The sequence below is a fragment of the Rhinolophus hipposideros genome (genome assembly GCF_964194185.1).
Source record: "Rhinolophus hipposideros genome assembly, chromosome: 4".
Classification (NCBI taxonomy): domain Eukaryota; kingdom Metazoa; phylum Chordata; class Mammalia; order Chiroptera; family Rhinolophidae; genus Rhinolophus; species Rhinolophus hipposideros.
Genome location: NC_138050.1, coordinates 29,912,584 through 29,933,009, shown reverse-complemented (window position 1 = coordinate 29,933,009; position 20,426 = coordinate 29,912,584). Strand labels below are relative to the sequence as shown.

At 37.5% G+C, this 20,426-nt stretch overlaps 1 protein-coding gene across 1 annotated transcript; it reads left to right on the top strand.

Annotated features, from left to right (window-relative positions):
* On the top strand, positions 1-19,835 carry CASP3 (caspase 3). The gene is made up of 7 exons (XM_081046235.1): positions 1-110; positions 10,018-10,085; positions 12,210-12,334; positions 15,395-15,523; positions 16,223-16,398; positions 16,687-16,804; positions 17,994-19,835. Exons 2-7 carry the CDS (start codon positions 10,033-10,035, stop codon positions 18,221-18,223), a joined length of 831 nt encoding a protein of 276 aa, XP_080902361.1. The 5' UTR covers positions 1-110; positions 10,018-10,032; the 3' UTR covers positions 18,224-19,835.
* The last annotated feature ends 591 nt before the right edge of the window (positions 19,836-20,426 follow it).

Below are 20,426 nucleotides of genomic sequence, written 5' to 3'. Positions count from 1 at the left end.
GGGGGCGGCGGGGCGGGGCCTGCCCGGAGCTCAGCGCTACCCTCGGCGGGCGGCGGAAACCGAGTTCGCAGACAGGGGAGAGCTGTTGGCTGTTGTGTGGGGGCTGTTCGGTGAGTGCTGCCCTCGCCCCTTCTCGCCGCGCGGCCGTTAGCCCCGGGCCAGCTCCCTCCATCCTTCCTAGCCCCGCACCCTTCCCAGGGACCCGTCCGGGCCTGCAGCTGCTCGGGGATGGCGGAGGAGGTGGGCACGGTCCGGGCGGAGGATCCTTTGTTCTGCCACGACGACGGGTGCGAGCACGAGCACTGAAGCCAGCGAGCTAGAGACGCTGTCGGGGGGAGTGGGCGGCCGGGCGGGGGCTGTGGAGCCCCGACAGCGGCCGGCGGGGAGCGGAGACCCGGCTGGAGCGGCGGAGCTCGGAGGACGGGAGGCGGGTCCAAGACCGAGAGGCCGAGCCGGGAGCGTCGAGGCGGGAGGCGGGTGGCGGGCGACTGAGCTGGGGATGTGGCGGCCGAGAAGTGGAGACCTGGCTGGGGAGCCACGCCTGGGGGGCAGGACGCCGAGGCCGGGTGGGGAGGGGCGCGCGCGCGGGGCCCGGGAGCCGAGGCCGGGTAGTGAGAGGTCCGACCCGGGAGCTGGAGGCCGCGGATGCTTGGAAAGCGAGGGCGGGCTGAGATTTGCATCGGGAAAGGAGGAGCTGAGGATCGGCGACGAGAAACGCTGTCTCCAGGGCAGGAGGCGAGTTCGGTGCTCACCGGCAGGCGCTGTTTCTCGGGGCTGATCCTCCCACGACTGGGCAGGGGTTTGGTCTCTGCTGCCTTGCCGGTCTCGAGCTTGGATTTTCTCGGGTTGACTGTGACTTAGTTTTCTTGAGCGGTAATTTTCAGCATTAGACTCCAGTTCCTTTTCAGACCTGAAGCCCTCGGTGAATCCTTCCAGCTCCTTCCTCCCTGTGACTAGGTATCCAAGGCCAGTCACCTGGGAGCTGCTTTGAAATCCCCCCCAGGCCATGGTGAATAAGAGTGCCTTTCTCACCGTTGTCACTCTTGTTTTCAGTGCGTCTGCCCTCCAGGCAGCTGCCTCTTTCCTTGTTCTCAGTAAATGGTACCAAACCAAGAAACCGGAAACGAACCTTCTCACCCACCTCTCCCACCTCCTTCCTTGGTTAGCCACCAAGCCTCCTTGACCTCCTAAATGTCCACTGCATCTGTTCACTTCTCTCCATAACCGATTTAAATCTCCCTAGGCGCTCACCTGGCTACACCAGCCTCCTCATTGGTCTTCATATTTCCAGACCCTCTGCCCCTCTTCAATCCATTCTTTATAGCACAGTCTTTACAAAATAAAATTCTGGAAAACTGTTCCTTTGTCCATATGATAAACCCAGACCCTTAACATGGTTAACAAAGCCAAGTACAGATTGGCTCCTTGGTCGCCTCCCCTGCCTTATCTTTTATGATAGCACCTTTCACTTTCTGCATAGCCATGCTGATCTTAATACCTGGTCTCTGCCTGAAACACTCTTACATTCCCTCTCTCCCCCATCACGTCACATTTGCTTGAGGAACTGTCTCCTTATGTTTCTGTTCTCATTAGACACTTCAAGGTTAAGTTTTCCTATTATGTTCCTTTTTCATCTGTCATTTCCTAAGAAGGGAAAGTCATATCCTTTGCAGTTGCTTGTTTACTATCTTCCTTACTTGCTTCCCTAAGCAAATTCCATGAGGAACTCTGTTTATCTTGTTCCTTATTGTCTTTCCCCATACCCAGAGCCTGGAACAAGTGAATGCCCACACTACACAATTATCTTTTAATTATTCCCTATCCGGAAAAAATAAACCTGTTTTCGGATTACTTAGCAAATTATAATTAAAAGATGTGGCTTAGAAAGGAACGGTAGAGGTGAATTATGGAATTGCTGTAAAAATGTAGATGTGCAGGATAGTAATTGGAGGGGCTTAGCAAGATGGTTAGACCAGACTGTGTCAAAATGTGCTCTGCCAGTTTGAATATGTTATAGGCACATGACCTCTAAGAACCAAATGTTAAATCATTCCTATTACAGCCGATGATTGAACTTCGGTATTGGTTTACTCTTGCAAAAAAAGATTTTTCAAAGTTATGATGTGTTTTAATGAATGAATGAACAATTTATTGGAGTTTGGCAATAAGACCTGTTCTCAGTAAAAAAGAGATGAAACATTGTACCTAATTAAATCAGATTTGCTTTTGCTGTCCTGAAAAAAGGTCTTGCCTCCTGCCCTTTTTTTAAAAAAAGACTAACATCTTATCTGATATAAGCATTTACAGTGTTTCTTTGCTGTTTTGCTTTCATACCTAATTTAACACAATCTCCTGCTTCATCCTCCTTCTAGTGCTAGAAAGCAGTCTTTATTTTCGTGGATGTGGTTAAATCGATTCTGGTGCCTCGTCTTAGGTAGTTCTTTAAGCTCTGCCTCAAAGAAGGGAAGCACTGGTGTTTGGTTCTAGAAAAAGAGGTAGGAATTCTTAGACTGTTAGTTATTTTGTACACATTTAACAAATACAAATGTAATGGAGGGAAATAGGTCCTCTGTAGGCAGGCAACCTGAGGCCAAATCCCAAAGGCTGTCTATACTAACTAGCTCATGCATAAATTAGGCGTCAGTAATTTACATATCTGTTGCGTTTGTGAGTATAAAATGACATGACGTCTGTGACAATGCTTTGTAAATCTCCATGTAATGTTCTCTGCCTATTTTGTTACTGCCTTCAAATTGCTACTAGAGCTTCTGAGTTAGGGTTGAGTAAGATAACGTTATCTGATACAAACGTAACCCTGTCCAGCCTCTGCCTTAGTTGAGCCACTTTTGAATACCAGTGAGCCTTGGTGAAAGTTCCACATAGGGAAAGTGTCTTTGTCTCTTCCCTTCCTTGATGGACTCAGGATGTACTACCGTACTCTGCGCACAGTTAGTGTTCAGTAAATGACTGGCACAAATAACAAATAAACTTCTCAGTGTCAAACCTCTGGCAAGCAGGATTTCTTTAATGGGTGGTTGTAAACCTGAATCTGCTTCTACAAAGGAGTGGTTCTCAGTGGGAGGCAGGAGGTCTTGTAGGTTATCGGTAATTTTTATAAAAGGTATCCAAGATCCTTCACTCCACATGTATTTCAGACAAAATATTTTAGGTTGCAAGGACTTTCCCATTTCTCCTTTTGTCCCTCCAGAGATACCATCTTAGGAGCTCAGGTGAGGGAAAGACAGACCCCTCCCTCATACATAGTATAATAAGTACTGCATTCTTTCTGGCTTATGGCTTTGAGTAGTGGGGAGCCAGTATGTCTTCCTGGTTTTTGTTTGTGTGGCACAACTGAACTTAATTTTGTTGTATTTAATTTTACTTGCAGGTAGTGTGTTTTCATCTAAATTACAAAACAGATGTTAAAAGATCAACTTTGCCGGGCCCAATGACAATATCCAGTTTTGGTGATTCTTGCAAATCCCCAAAGAAATTCAGAGACTAGATGGGAAATGATTTCAATAAAACCTCTAGCACATTACAGCTGAAATCTTTTCTAATCCAAACTACTGTGAAAACTATAATATATTCTTTCTATTTCACTCACTAAATCTGGAAATGTGACTACTCTTGAGACTTTGTCCTCTCTAATAAGTTATAAATGTAATCTGATGTTTCTGAAGTACTTTGGCAGAGGAGATGTAATTTACCCAGAAACCACACTGTAAAGGCTTTACTTTTCCTGCAGAGGCAAATAGAGATATAGAAAACTTGTATGTCTTAATGACTTATATTGAATGTTTAGTATAAAACCAGTTATTTTACTTTTAGAAGTAAATTACCCAGTGGCGTTGGAAACATCATAACCACCATTTCTGTTTTCAAGAAAACAGAATTAGAGTAAGCACACTTTATACTATTTAATTAGAGTAAATACACTTTATACTATTACTTAATAGTATAAAGTATATAAAGTGTATAGTATAAAGTATATAGTATAAAGTATAAAGTATATAGTATAAAGTATAATATAAAGTATATAGTATAAAGCACTTTATACTTAATTAGAGTAAGCACACTTTATACTATTTCCGTGTCTCTGCAGTCAGTTTCTAATCATGTTATTTATGCTCTTTGTCTCATCTTAATTAGAACTTTTAGGTTATGGATTTTGTTTTCTTCCTTGAAATTATCGATAGTATTGCCCCTTCTATACGGTACCGTGTTTCCCCGAAAATAAGACCCAGTTTTACATTAGGGTTTGCTCCAAAAGACGCATTAGGGCTGATGTTCAGGGGATGTCATCCTGAAAAGTCATGCTGGGGCTGATTTTCCGGTTAGGTCTTATTTTCAGGGAAACACGGTGAGTTGTGGAGAAGGGTGGGAGCCTTCCCTCTCCAGGCAGGCGGATCCTGGTCTGAATCCCAGCTCTGCCACTTCAAAGTTACATAACTGCTCTAAGCCTCAGTCAACCGCACTATGAAGTGGGGATCATCATGCTTCACAGCATGATTGGGAGGACTAACCAGAAGTACATAAATCATAACACACATGCATATAAATACCTTTTAGCTGAGTCTTGCCCATATGAACCAGCAGCAAAAGGAACTGTTACTACACAATGTTTTATATGCCACATTCAAGTCACATGACATTATGAGTCTTTGGCCTTTTCTTTGGCCACCAGTTTTGGTAAATCTTCAGTTACAATTTTTTTTTTTTAAGATACTCCTATTCATGGAGATGATTCAAACGTGAGCAGTATTGGTTCTTCTGTCTCATTTTGAGATTGAAAGCCTGTTAGGGCAGAGACCAGGCATGAAGAACAACCGAACTGATGGATGACAGGTATCTGAGTCAGCGTCACTCAGGCTGCTTATGCTGATTTAAGGTGTCATTTGGAAATCTCTACCGTCAGCACATTTTCAAACTTCACTTTTTAAGAACCGCCTTTTAAAAAAATTTTTAATAGTTTATAATTTCCTATTGAAATTTCAGTTTTAGAAATGAATTTTTATTCTCCTGCTTTAACTCTGTAGATAATTGATTCTGCTTTGCTCATTATTGCATTAACTTTTGAAGATCTGCCTGTTGTCGTTTTAGTGGTAAATATTAAAGAGATCTAGGAACTAGAGAAGATTCTAAGACCTGGTGGATGTCTAATTTCATTTGGTCCACATAGAATTTCTTCGGGACCTAATATGTGTTCAGAAATTTAATTTATTATCATCAACATCCTGAATTGATGGAAATAATTACATAAGTACAGTAAGAAACAAATAGTGTTAAGGCCATTGCTGTGCCAGGATATATTTTTTTTAAACCCCTATTATATATTTTCCCACTTATGTTTTGTCAAATAATAATGTTCTAAGAACTTAAACTCCTGTTATCATTTAGGGCATTACACATTTCCCTTGGGGGATAATTTTTTATCCTTGTAAGATGAGATCATCATCCCCCAAACAACTTGCATGCAGCCAGGCATTAGCTAATGGAAGTGAGGTAATGCTAAGTCTTAACACTTTAAGTTCTGCAAAAAACAAAACTCTGCTCCCCAGACGGAGTAGGAGGCGGTGCTTTCATGTGGGAGAGCAGATGGTGACAGTTCGATAGCAAATGTGCACATGTCTGGTGCAATGAGGATTTTATATACCATTATAATTATAATTTTTAATAGTATATGAAGGTCGACTGATACTGTTGTAATATATGTTGATCAGATACAAAACACATTATAGTATTTGTTCCTGAAACATCCTTATCAAAATAATAACACTTTTAAATTCTATTCTAAAATGATTCATTTTATTTTTAGATTTCAGCCACCAACTACCTTACTGAAACAAGACTATCTCGTGTCTAATATCAGAAATGATTAAACAATTACTTGTATTAAAACTAATCTGAGACTTTTTAACTTTTAAGAATGATTTGGTAAAAGGAAGTTGATTAAATGTATGAAAAGGAAATGACTACTTAAAAGTCAACTAATATTTAGATGAAAACTAAATATTGGCATGATCCGAGAAGCCAAGTGTTTTTTAAAATTCTGGAAAGCTGGTGGTCACCGTTTAAATCTAAACCTTCCATTACCAGTCATAAAGATAGAATTTTAACCCACAAGCTTATTGTTGGTACAAGGTAAAAGGTCTAAGAATCAACTGCACTGTTTGCAAAAGAACTGATAAGTGATCGTTAGGGCCTTGATCGTGGGTGGGAACCTATTCACGTGGGTGGGAACCTATTCACAGTTCTCCAGCACATACTGTGTACCCTACATTTGGCGAACTCATTCATAGGGCCAATTTGAGGCAAACCCTGGGACCAGAAAGGACACTGAAATTACCTTTATTTGGTGTTCTTTTCCACTGTGTTTTCACTCCTGATTTTTTACAGATTGGCCATAAAGTCATAAAACATAGATATTATTATTTTTTTCATGGACTGTAATGTATAATCAGTAAAACACTTATTAGGTATTTGCCTATGTTTCCAGAATTGTTAGCCACCCTGTACTGTCTTCTCAACTCATCAAATTAACCACAACTTTATTTTCAACCATGGATGGATAATTATTTTGACTTATGGTCTGCTCACTTAGAGCTGTCATGCAGAGGGGCAAGTTGGTCTCTGTGATAGTTATAGTTCAAGGAAATTTGAGATTTCCCTGTACCTAATACATGTTCGTTATACACATGGAAGAAAAAGAAAGCAAATAGGCTGGAACATGGCACAGAGCAGTCAAGGAACGGTTGCTTCTTTCACAGCAGTGGAGTATCCCTATTTTTGTCACTCTTGGAACAGGGCTGGGAATTGAAATTCGCTAGCACAATCCTGGTTGATGCAGTCTGCCACTATTGATTTTATAAAATAATCTTTGTTACTATTTTTTAACTTTAAAAACAATGTAGATGTTATAGTAAAATTAGAAAATATAGAAAAATATTAAGGAGTATGTTTTCAGTAATCCCATCACTCAGTGATAGCCACTATTATTAAATAGGTTAATATGTAAAGATGTAGCATAATTATTTTTGGTCTTTTCCTTGTGTTTATTTTAATTGAGATGATATTGTTTTATAGCCTGTTTTTATTTACCCTTGTGTAACTCTTCCCATGTTATTGATAAGTCCTTTTAAAAAGTTTTATAGTTGTATTAACCAGTTTATGAATAGACCATAATTGTTTCTCTGTTCGAATTCTCAATATTTTGAAGAATAATACATATCCTTTTCTTTCCCTTATCTCCACAACCCTTGGGATGGATGATTTCCTTAGACTGCACTGTTAGAAGTGTAATTTCACTAGATGAAAATTCAAGACTTTTATTGAGGGTTGGGGGGATATATTGTCAAAATGTTCTCAAGAGATGATACCAATTTATGTCTCTTCCAGCAGTTTATGACAATGTCTATCTCATACACCTTTGCTAATATCGTATATAATTAGTTTTCAGTATAAATTGGTAAAAAGACATGAGTAAGTACACACAAAAGTAGAGATAGGACATTTGGGGATTCTTGTCTCATCATTTATCTTCTAAATATAGAGAAAATAAGTGCAATTCTGAGAAGTATCTTCCTTCCATAGGATTCACCAGCTTTTGTACCATATTTTGCCGTGTATAATGTGCTCCCATGTATAATATGCGCCCACATTTTTGGCCCAAACTTTCAGGGGAAAAAAAATCTTTTGTTTTAATTTTTTAATTCAAATTTTTATTTGTTTACATTTAGGTACTTGGTTTTTTTATTATAAAGGAATTTTAGCATTTATTTTTAACATGGTACAAGAAATTTTATGTAACAAATAATTATAAAGTAAGAACAGATACAAGGTACAAGAAATTTTATGTACTGGTAACAAATTTACACATCATAGAAGGTCAAGAACTCTTCGTCCTTGAAAGTTCATCCTAAATTCAACAAAACCGATTATCGTATTCCAGGGTATTATTTTGCATACAGATATCTTGATTGATTTCTAGAGTTACACTTTTAACTCATAAGCATAAATAAAAGAATTAAAAACATTTATATAGACACGGAATTAGTACTACCCATGGATAATGCACATCCTTATTTTTCCCTCACAGATTTAGGCAAAAATGTGTGCATTATATACGGCAAAATACCGTATATTGTATCCAAATAGTTTGTCTTCCTTCCCACTACAGTGGGTGAACCCTCACTTGTTCTTATCTGAGACTAAGGCCCCTCTATGTGAACTAGATTCACAAACCCTTTTGTCTCTTCAAGAACTTTGCTCTTTTCTCTCCTTGCCTTATTAATGTTTTACTTTCCACAGATCATTCTCATTAGCATAAAAACATGCCTTCTATGGCCCATCCTTAAAAGTAAACAAAACAAGAAATCTTCACTCCTTGTCCCTTCCAGCTACTACTACATTTCTCCTTTCCCCTTCACAGCAAAACTGTTTACTCACTTTTATTGTATTTTCTCATATTCTTCCATTCTTTCAACCCAATGTAGCAACATTGATCCTTTTAAAGTATAATTTTCAAAAAATGGAAAACTTGGTTGTTATGTGACTATAAAATAAATAAATGCCAAATGTTTTATTCAATTAATAATAGAACCAGTAAGATATTAAGACCAGTTCAAAGGAGAATTTGAAAAACAAATAGATGTAGACTATTTCATATAAATTCATATAAAATGATTTTGCTAACATAAGCAAAATTGGTTATTCTGTAGATCAATAAAATATAATTTAGGAGGGTCATTTTTTTTTACAGGTTGGAAATGCATCATAACAAGACAAAATTCATTTTCATTGCTATAGACAGACAAGAATCATTTGCATGGCTGTTTTCTATAGCTTCATTTCCTACAGTGTTGTAAAATAGCCTAGTCAGTAGAAGGTCAGTCAAAAGAGGACACCCTATAAAGACAGATAATCCCTGAAATTCCTCTAGACAATGCCCAGCACCACACTGAAATTACATCTAGTCATTCCTTTTGCTCATTTTCAAGTCTTGGACAATTTTTCCTAACAATCTCCACTATAACCATAACTTTAAGCCAATGGTCTTCTGTCCTCATCTGAATTGATTTCTCAGCAAAATTTGAAACAGTTGAAACAAACACTTCTTGAAAGACCTGCATGCTTTGGTACCACCCTCCCTTTGACTTACCTCTGTTTAGTCTCTTGCTGGCCCTGCTTCCTTTAGTAACCCTCTAAATACCACAGTGCCCCAGTATATCTCCAGTTCTGATCTCTCCCAGAGTTCCAGCCTCTTACCTACCTATATTCATTGTTCAATTCTAGTTCAAACTATCATCATTACTTTCCAGAACTATTCCAGAAGGTTTTTCATTGGCCTATGTGCTTTTACTCCAACTTTCTGCAGTTGATTCTCTACTCAGCAGCCAGAGTGATCTTTTTAAAGCATGCTGTCTCTCCTCTGCTTCAAACATTCCAATGGCTTCTCCTTGCCATTCGGATGCAATCGAAGCTCCTCCTGGTTGCTAAGGCAATCACGCCTTTCCTACTTCATCTCCCTTCACACCTTCCCTTCCTTTACTGTGTGCTGGCCAAACTGGTTGTCTTTCATGAGTACAGCAGACTTGCTTGTTCTTTCAGCAAGGACACCCCCTATTGGTAGCCTTCTTGTTATTTAGAGCTCAGCGTAAATGGGACCTTAAATGGTTTCCAGGCCACGATAGCTAAAGTAGTTCAAACTCCCAGTCTCTTTTACTTTACTGTATTTGATTTTTTTCATAGCACTATCATCTTATTATCAATCTGTAATTATTCTTTCTCAGTTAAAAAAGAGATTAAGAGAAATGGGCTCCATTGCACATACCTTTACAAAGGATTGTCCTCAGAAACCTCTAACAGTAGAGGTGAAGCTGGGGGAGGAGTGGTAACTAATGCGAAAATGTCCATATAATGTGTTAATTTGGGGAAATAATCTTTGGAATAATTAATAGATAATGCAGTGATTTCATAATGACTGATTTTGATTAACTTCTGTTGTCTATATTCTAGTTAACAAAAGTATCCATGGAGAACACTGAAAACTCAGTGGATTCAAAATCCATTAAAAATTCAGAAACGTGAGTATTTAAATGGAATCCTATGTAATCAGGGAAGGACAGGTGTGATAACAGCAAACTCTGAGGAGCAGGGAAGCAGAAAGAATTGGGCTCTCAAGCCAGAGGGACACAGTTGACTTCCTGTCACAACAGCTGTGTGGCTTTTTACACATGTTAACCTAACCTCTGAATTTCGTTGTTAAAACTTTCACTGACCAGTGGGTAAGATTGAGGGAAAGACCAAGTACAGTGCCTGGCCCATAGTTGGAAGTCCCATCCTGGAAGCAGAAGGACACCCCAGGAGAGGCAGAATTCTGGGTGGTTCTGTACCTTCCCAAGTCATTCTGCAGGATGAGAGATTTTTTTCTGAGGATGGGGAGTTTTTAGGCCTCCTGTTTATGAGTCTTAAGACTAAAATGAAGTGCCAGTTCTTAATCTGGAAAAGAATTACCTGGCTATTGATTATTTTTTACTCTTTATTTTTCTCAGTCTTCCTTTTTTGGAATATTCTGCTTATTAATGCTTCCAATAACCAGCAGATGGAGAAAAGATAAAACTCAAACACTCTTAATTCATGTCTGTTATCCATTTGGGATCTCTTGTGGTATTTTTAATTCTGAACGTTTATTTCTGAGACCTAGTATTATTCTGGACCATCCAAGGAATTACAGACTAATTCTAGTACTAAACAATAATATTTATTACAGCGATACTATGAATAGGTTACCAATAAAGATTTAGCTATGTTTGTTTAGCAAAGGAATTTTCCTAGAAATTAAGCTTTTGAAATGCGATCTCATTTTAGAGGTTTTTAGTTTGTTTGTTTTTTAACCCATTTAAAGTGATTTACACATTTTCCTACCATTTCATATGATACAGAACATAATTTTATAGCAAATTGCTTGGGAGCCCAAAACAGATTTAGGTCTGTTTGATCCTATGATAAGTTATCATCATGTTCCTAAGCTTTCTGAGTCTGCTGTTTATCAGGCATGCCCCCTCCCGGTCTAGCTGTCTTACTCTTGCTGGTAGAGGAGCACCCGCCTCCTAAGCAGGCAGCAGGACTTGGTGGGGAATTACAGTTCCAGGATCCAGTGTCCGTGTGACCTTCCATAAATAACTCAGGTTTCAGCGTTTTAATTTTCTCATCTGTCAAATGTGGGCATCTTCACCTATAGCGAAATGTAGTAGTTTGTTTCTGATTTTGAGTGCTTTAATTTATAATTTACTTATTTTGATCTTTTTCCAGTAATTTTTTTAGAATTGTGTATAATGGGAAATACTGTCAGGCAAAGTACATGACTACATGGACTTTAGGTACCTATGTTTGTCTGCTCGTAGCTCAACCTGTTGTTTCCTGATTCTTGATAGATCAGGGGTCAGGCTTGCAGCCTGTTTTGGTCAAGTTTTATTAGAACAGAGCCACACCCGTTCATTTAAGTATTGTCCTGGGCCACTTCCACCAGCAAAATGGAGTATGCAACAGGACTGTACAGCCTGCAAGCCTACAGTACTTAATACTTGGCCCTTTGAGAAAAACTTTACTGACCTTAGTCTAAATAACAAAGGTCTCCTGGTAAGTGACTGTCAGACCAGTATTTTCAGTTATTTACAATCGTGATTTTATGTATGTGTAAATTATTTGTTCAGCTCATAGTTTTTAAGGAACAGTTTAGCAGTTGTGGTAAACATTGTGCTTTGAGTCATATTTGCCTGTTGGTTTCCTTTCATTTTAGGGTAATTTTTAAGATCTTACTCTTTGAAGGATAATAAAATGTGTCACAAAGTTACAAGAAATATTTAAAGTATACTATGTATTTGATTACATTTTTATAAAATTTAGAGGAAAACATAAAATAATAGAAATTAAAAACCTGAATTGAAGTCCAAACAGATGCTTCTAACCCTGGCTCTGACACAGTATTTACATGACCATCAGCACGTTACTTAGCTTCATGGTGGTTATTTCCTCACCTGGGAAATGGATTTTGGTGAAATTGAAGTGAGATTAAGCCTGTTGCACACAGCCTGGCACATTACATTCAACAAATATTAATTGTTCTTATGTGTTACAAAGTTGAACCCATGAGGACAGCAGCATTGGTCATTTCCACGTTTGTAAACTATTGCTTGATTTCCAAACAGAAAGATTTTACATGGAAGCAAATCAATGGACTCTGGAATATACTTGGACAATAGTTACAAAATGGATTATCCTGAAATGGGTTTATGTATAATAATCAATAATAAGAACTTTCATAAAAGTACTGGTATGTATCATTAACATCATTTTTAAGTCTTTTCAAATATTTGTACTGTTTATATTTGATATAATAGAAAAATAGTATTGATATTATTAAATTATGACACAGGATAGTCATGCAGTAGAGATAGAGCGGGACCCTAGAGGTTCTATAATACAACATGAACTCTTAATATTCTATTCTACCCACCATCAAAATCTCTCCCTCTTCCAACAGTTAGCCTATCTGTACGTTGGCCTCTTCTGCCCTGATTCCTCTATAACCCTTGCTTCTCTGTTCTCCTGCTCCCTCCTTTATGCTGATGAAAGGATCTCAACAAATAATAAGTACTAGTTTTCCTTTCCAGTAACTACAAGGCACCTCACAGGTATTGTCTCATTTCAATTTTGCAACAACCCTGAAAGGAACCATTGTTCGATGCTGAAATGTTCAACTCCTTGCACAGAGTCCCACAAGATAGTTTGGTAGCAGAGCTGGCCTCCACCATTGTGTGCCTAATATGCAACCAAGCTCTGAGTTCACATCTTTGCTGCTCCACTTCCTGTGTCCTCAGGTGCACTATTGACTTTTCCTCTTCCCTGAAAAGATGACAGACTCCTCATCTTATAGAGACCTTTCTTTCACACTATTTCCTCTTAAGCTTTGGTCTGATTTTTTTGTCTCCTTCCCTAAATTTTGAAAAGCTTGCCATCTTCACTTCCTTCCATCCCTCTTGAATCTGTTTTCCACTTCTACCATCCAGTGAAAATGTTTTCATACGTTCACCATGGCCTGATCACCAAATCCCCTACTCATTCTCCCTACTATGTATGATTTGAATCTAATAATAAATACATTTCAGATTTTTTTCAGAGAATATAACAAATAAAATCCCTTAGGATCCAAAAAAGTGAATTAATATCTTGATGTATTGCTTGGTTTTTTTTTCCTTGACAGTTTCTTTCAAAGGTTAATTTTATCCATAATATATAAGCAACTTGTGTCCTGCTTAGTCCACTTAATGTAGCATAAGCATTTTTTCATGTTGCCATATAATTTTTCTGTCTGTTATTTTTAATAATTATATAATATTCCATTCCCTAAATATACCATACACTTAATTTGCATACTTTACTGTAAGAATGGACATTTTGGCTATTTCTCCATTTTTTCATCTTTAAATTCACCGAATTGGCATATTAATCATATTAGATTTAATTTTTAATTAAAGAAACTAGAAGCGGAAAACGCAGGAAAGATAAGCAGGATTTGGTGTTAGATTAGTTATAGGAGTGAGGAAAGAATAGTTTGAAAATGGGTATCTAAATCTGAATGGCACGATTTTTACTGCTTTTATTGGCTATAAATTCAGATACCACCTTCAGCCGTTAAGCATGTCATTCCACTACTCTCCCCCAAAATATTTAGAGCAGTAATTTGACTTCAGCCTTAGAGTGAGCTCCTTTTCTGCTTTGAAATTTGAATGTCAGGTTCTCCCAATGATCTCTGACAGTTTGATGTTTTCTGTTCTATTACTAAGTGCTAATAAACCGGGACCAGAATTCAGTCACCTTGTCACGCAGCTACATGGTGTCCTTAGCCTTTCCAATGGGAAAACCTTGATGAGCCTATTTTAATTTTATGAAAATAACATATACCCATAGTAAAATTTCACAAATTACATATTAGCCGAAGAAAAAACATTAAAATCACTCAATCATACTACTCAGAAATACCTAACGTTTTAGAGATATAGACATTTATTCTTTTCTCTATTCCTCCTCTATTTACTCAATTCTAATGTGTGTACCCCACAACACTCTAGCCTTTTTAAGTCTGAGGGCCTCTTACAATCAATCTGTACATTTACGTAGAAGGTTCTGTAAAGGACTGATGAAAGCTCAGGACCCCTGGAGAGAGGTCTAACACTAGCTTAGTTACTTTGGACAAGTTCTGGAATTCTGGTGTCCTCCATGTCCCATGCCTGTGGAAACGGAGCCAGTCATACCTGTCTCGTGTGGTTGGAAGGACAAAAGGAGATTAGCTGTAGCAGAATGCCTGATGAACAGTATTCATGTGGTAGGGCTTTGTGTTTTCGTTCCTGAAAAGATCTTATGAAAGTAGTAATGCATGTTAAAATTGTTGTACGATTAAAATCAAAGAAATAACATTTCTTCTGAGTGTGAGATGTGTGTCTTGTTTTATACATACGGTTTTTTTCTTTAACAAAAATAAGATCCTGTTGTTTTCTAGCTTTTTGGAAAAAATGACCATTTCCCATGGCAAAATTTTGTCCACAAAAATTTTAACAGCAACATAGTATTCCATCATATAAATGAATCATAATTTATTTAACTAAACCCCTCTTTAGGTATTTAAGTTGTTTCTGGTTTTTACTATGTAAGCAGCTGTGAAAGCTATTCTTGTAATGGTAACACATTGACATCTGCTTACATTGTGATACACTGATAGAACCTATGTTATAAAGTGTCTTATATGCAAAGAAATTAAAAAGACTTTGTGTCTCCATAAGAATAATTGAATTTTCTTAGTATTTGAACGGAAGGATTTATTGTGGATGGTGTGACTCACTGAATAGTTCATTTCAGAGCAGTTAATTTTTTTTAATGCAATTAAAAGTAATTCTTGGGTGGGGAGGAGGAAAAAGGTGAGGGGATTAGAAAGCACAAATTGGTAGCTATAATACTGCCATGGGGATATGAAAGGCAGTTTAGGGAATATAGTCAATAATGTAAAGATTTTGTAGGGTGTCAGATGGGCACTTGTCTTATTAGGGAGACCACTTCATGGACGGTGTAGATGGCTGACCATGCTATACACCTAAAAGTGAAGCTGAACAATAATGAATGTCAACTGTAAATAATACATATATAGAGTCATGGGTTACGGAGTACAGCATAAGGAAGAGAGTCAGTGGAACTGTAACAGCTATATAGGATGTCAGAGGGGTAATAGGTTGGAGGAGGGTGGTTATCACTTTGTAAGTGGTATAAAAAAATGTCTAACTATTACATTGTTTTGTACACCTGAAGCAAAGAAAAATAAAGTAATTCTTTCTGTTCCAAGGAATGGCAGCTCGGTCTGGTACAGATGTAGATGCAGCAAACCTCAGGGAAACATTCGTGAACTTGAAATACGAAGTCAGGAATAAAAATGATCTCACATGTGAAGAAATTGTAGATTTGATGCACAATGGTAAGAAATAATTTAAAAAATGACCTTCATTGTCCAGTTTTATCCAAGGACAGTTTTATTGCCTGAGGTCTAGTTGTAATTACACACATAATAATAAAGCATACAAATTTTGGAACTATACTGTACATAATTTCTCTCTCCTGTCTCCTCTCTCTCTCTCTCTCTCTCTCTCTCTCTCTATATATATATATATATATATATATATATATACACACACACACACACACACACACACACACACACACACACATATAGTTTGTTGGTTTGTTTAAATTTTATATTGGGGAGGAGTGTGTTTCTCCAGGGCCCATCAGCTCCAAGTCACTGTCCTTCAATCTAGTTGTGGAGGGCGCAGCTCAACTCCAAGTCCAGTCATCATTTTCAATCTTTAGTTGCAGGTGTCGCAGCCCACCATCCCATGTGGGAATCCAACCTGCAACCCTATTGTTAAGAGCTCGCGCTCTAACCAACTGAGCCATCCGGCCACCCCTTATTCTATATATATTATATAAGTAAAATAAAAGTTACTCATGTCAACTCCCTAAAATGATTTGAAGTATGTTGTTCTGCCCCAAGTTGAGATTAGATGGTCTTAGTGATGTTCTCAAGTTTCTTCATCTTATTCCCATTCAGCATCTATGAGATTGTTGAATAAAGTTGCGTTGATTTTTGTTTGTTTCTTATTTGTAAACTTTCCAGTTTCTAAAGAAGATCATAGCAAAAGGAGCAGTTTTATTTGTGTACTTCTAAGCCATGGTGATGAAGGAAGAATTTTTGGAACAAATGGACCTGTTGACCTGAGAATATTAGCAAGTTTCTTCAGAGGGGATTATTGTAGAAGTCTAACTGGAAAACCCAAACTTTTCATTATTCAGGTAATATATAATTGAGCAACTTGGTTATTGAGGGCATATTGGGGATTCATTTGCTCAATTGCAGATTATGCAAAGGACTGATTTTTCCCTCCAGCGACTGAACTATACTGTTACTTTTTTATTCATTTAAACCACCACTAGGAGATATAGAATAGATTTTACTTTTAGATATATCAAAAAGATGGTGCATTATTACATCAGTTTTTACATAGCCTTTATATTGCTTAAAAATTAATTATGTGTCTGCACACAATTTTTAAAAATAAAGGTTCATTTTCTAACCTCTAGGCCTGCCGAGGTACAGAATTAGACTGTGGTATTGAGACGGACAGTGTTGAGGATGACATGGCCTGTCAGAAAATACCAGTGGAGGCAGACTTCTTGTATGCGTACTCTACAGCACCTGGTAAGAAAGTTACAAATAATGAATGTTGTGTGTAGATTTTAAACAATGGAGACTATGCTCCAAAGGCTATCAAGCTTTTGATGTTCATAAAAAATAGCTCACCTGTCTGTATTTTATGGTACCTTAACCATAGAGATGTCTCAAAAAGTTGTTTTTAGCCAAGTTTGGCTAGAAAATACACATGTGCATATAAGAAAGCATACTTACACAGTGTCATTCATGAACTCAATACCAGATAGGATACTAAATTGTAATATAGACCAACTCAGAGCTTCACCCACTTCTTGCATAGGGGAGAGATTTGTTTTCCAGGAATTCTTTGAAAAATAGAAAATAAAAAAAGATAAATATGAATAGTACATGAGAAGGTATGAGTGGAGTGAAGGAAAGGAAATAAAATAAAACAGGAAGAAGAAATAGATGAAGAATGAATAGATTATTAGCCTCCAATATTTTGTGGTTGTGTTACACATGACATATAAATTACTATTTATTGATCATACAATTACTTATTGTACAACTAACTCAGGATGTCACAAAGTATGGAAATATAGGATAAATGTATGTGTAAATGCTGTTATTTTCAAATATGCTCAATATGATTTCTGTTTAACCTTCAGGCATCTTTCCTGGTAACGTACTTCTAAATTAAAAGCAATGGGTCCAATAGTTAATCTGAAAAAAGTACAATAAATACACTATATATCCCTTTTTGGACTTTTAAAATACTCTGTAATATGTTTATTATGCTTTATTCAGATGCCCTGTAGACAAATTTAGGACACTTAAATGTGTGTGCGTATGCGAACAGTTTATTTCTCAGATAAGCCAATAATCTGATTGTAACACCATGCTACTTATAATGATCCCTTTTATATCTGTTTTTACTTCTTCTTCTGTGTGTTTATCCAATCTTCCCCCTTGGAAGGGGAGCCCAGGAAGTAGAACTCTGAATAAATCAGTGGTGAAGTTAGTCCACAACTCTTTTTCCTTGCCGAAAACACGTGTTTTTGTTTCTGTTTTCCCGTCTGACATCAATTGCTCTGAAACCAAAGGTGTTTTGTTTGTTTTTTTTTCCTTTTTATGGCTAATAATACCTGTGGAAGTCTATGATTGTTTTCTCTTTATGGTTCTATAATAATTTATAAAACCAGATAGCCATGGTATTTTGGTTATATTTTCCTTGTAGGTTACTATTCGTGGCGAAATTCAAAGAATGGATCCTGGTTCATCCAGTCACTTTGTGCTATGCTGAAACTGTACGCTCAAAAGCTTGAGCTGATGCACATTCTTACTCGGGTTAACAGAATGGTAGCAACAGAATTTGAGTCCTTTTCCTTTGACTCTACTTTTCATGCAAAGAAACAGATTCCTTGTATTGTGTCTATGCTCACAAAAGAACTGTATTTTTATCACTGAAGAAATGGATGATTTTTTTTAGTTTGTGTGTCTAGTGAGGAATTAGTGTAAACTGATTGCTATATTTTTCCCTCATCTAAATTTAATCTAATACTGCAGGTAGTACTTTGAAACATGCCACTTTCATAGCAATAGAATTACTATGAAACTACCTCAAACTCAGAATCAGGCAGTTGAAATTGAATTTAATTGGGAATAAATAAATGGATAGTAGTACAATCATGAGAGGAAGTGATTGTAAATTAACAGCTCTCATAATTAGCAAGTTTTAGTGATGCTATGCTATGAATTTTCAAGTAATTAGGGAAAAAATTAAGCGTTGTAGTAATGAATTTCAGTGATATTGATACGTCATCATTTAAGAATATGCATTCTAGTTTTCGTCAGCCTATGGAAATAATGATATGGAATAACGTATCCTAGACTTGAGGGATCTATGCGCATGATAAAGGGTTTGAAGACTTTGATTTTAGAATTTGGAGATAAATCAACTATTTTTAGATCATTTATCTGAGAGTCTGGTTTTGTGTATGAGTCCTGAGCATGTCTTTGTTGTAAAACATCATGTTTAATATTGGAAAAAGAAACTAAATATTGTCCTTGAAAATGTGAGCAAACTCAGTTGACTCCTTTAAGGCAAAGTGGAACATTAACACAGGGAGACAGAGTTAGAACTATGAGGTGCTGAAAGGCAGTTCACCCACCAGCAGATAACATCCTGTTGTTTGTCCCTATGCAAGCTGCGGAGCCTCACATACCAGCAAAATACCTGAGGTAAAAACCTCAAACTGTCCATCAAATTGATAGCATTGTGAATTAAAAAACTTCTGTAGGAACATACTAAAATACAACTTACAGATAAACAGTGAAATGGAAGGAAAAAATAGTAAATCAGCTAACTGGGCACACCGTAATTAGACGGGGGTTGGAGCCTGAGCAGGTACACAGCACAGCCTATGTGATGAAGGCACCACCCTGGACCACAGCTTCCGGAAAAGGACTGCTAAGTTCTTCCTATCTTCTGGTGTGCATGGAGGATGTCCCCAAGGCAGGAATCTCCAAGAGAGTGAACCAAATTAGAAACTTCTGAAATGGAAACTTTCCAAAGATGGTGAGAGCCATAATAAAAACCATCATACCCTTTGTAGTAAAATTTTGGAGCATGTTACTTTCTCTTGAAGTTTACGATCAAAGGAAAGTGATACTGTTATAATAATACACGGTTCTCTGAAATGAAACGACCATGACAGGACTTTAGAAATCATCCAGTCTTCCCTTGGTGCACAGGGAAAGTGAAGACCAGAGAGGAGAAGCAGCGCAGCACCCAGCGTGTGAGGCCAGGCGCCATGCCTCCTCCCTCAGGTTGGTGGTGAGCCATCACTGGTGGTTTCTCACTGGTGTTCAGTCTCACATTTTACATGAGCTTTCTTTTGCTCAGAGAAAGAAACTCACGTTTATAAAAGAAATTCATTATTTGTTTTGACTATGTCTAACCTTTCTTAAGTAAATGAGGCATGTAACGTTATCTTAAGGTGTATACCTGTGTGACAATTTTGTTAAGAATTGCTATTATGAATTTTTATTTCAAAATATAAATTCTAACCTAAAATTACCAACATGTTCAAGTGTTTTTTGTTGTTTCTGTTGTTCTGCTACTAATTGAAGTTAAAATGTTTTTTAACCAAGAGCTTAATTTAAAAAGGCCAGAGAATGTAACAGGTCCCTATAAACAAATATTTTGAGATGATGGCAAATTACTGAATAGAACAGGTAGACCTCTGTTCTTCCCTGCCCCTCTCAGAGGGCGCTGTTCTAAAATAACTATGATGTCAGGAAGGATGGTAGGTTTGCATAGATCACAATCCTTAAATATGACCATGTTTTTGTGGGGGTGTTTTGTTTGATTTGTGGAAAGGCAACAGTATACAAGATAGTAGTGAAATGAAACATTTTTCACCACATAATTATAAATGTGGCTAATAGAAAGGGGAAAAAGAACTAGAGGTACATGCAGTGAACCTTTGATGTTCTCTGATGGCCACCTCTGGGAGATGGTGTTCTGATAGGAAGATGGTCCCTTTTTATTTTAGGTTCATACTTAGAAAAGGACAATATAAGAAAGGGCGATCTTGGGTGGTTTTAAATTTCTTCCAGTATTTCTATGATGAATATATATTATTGTCAAGTCAAAACTAAATAAAAT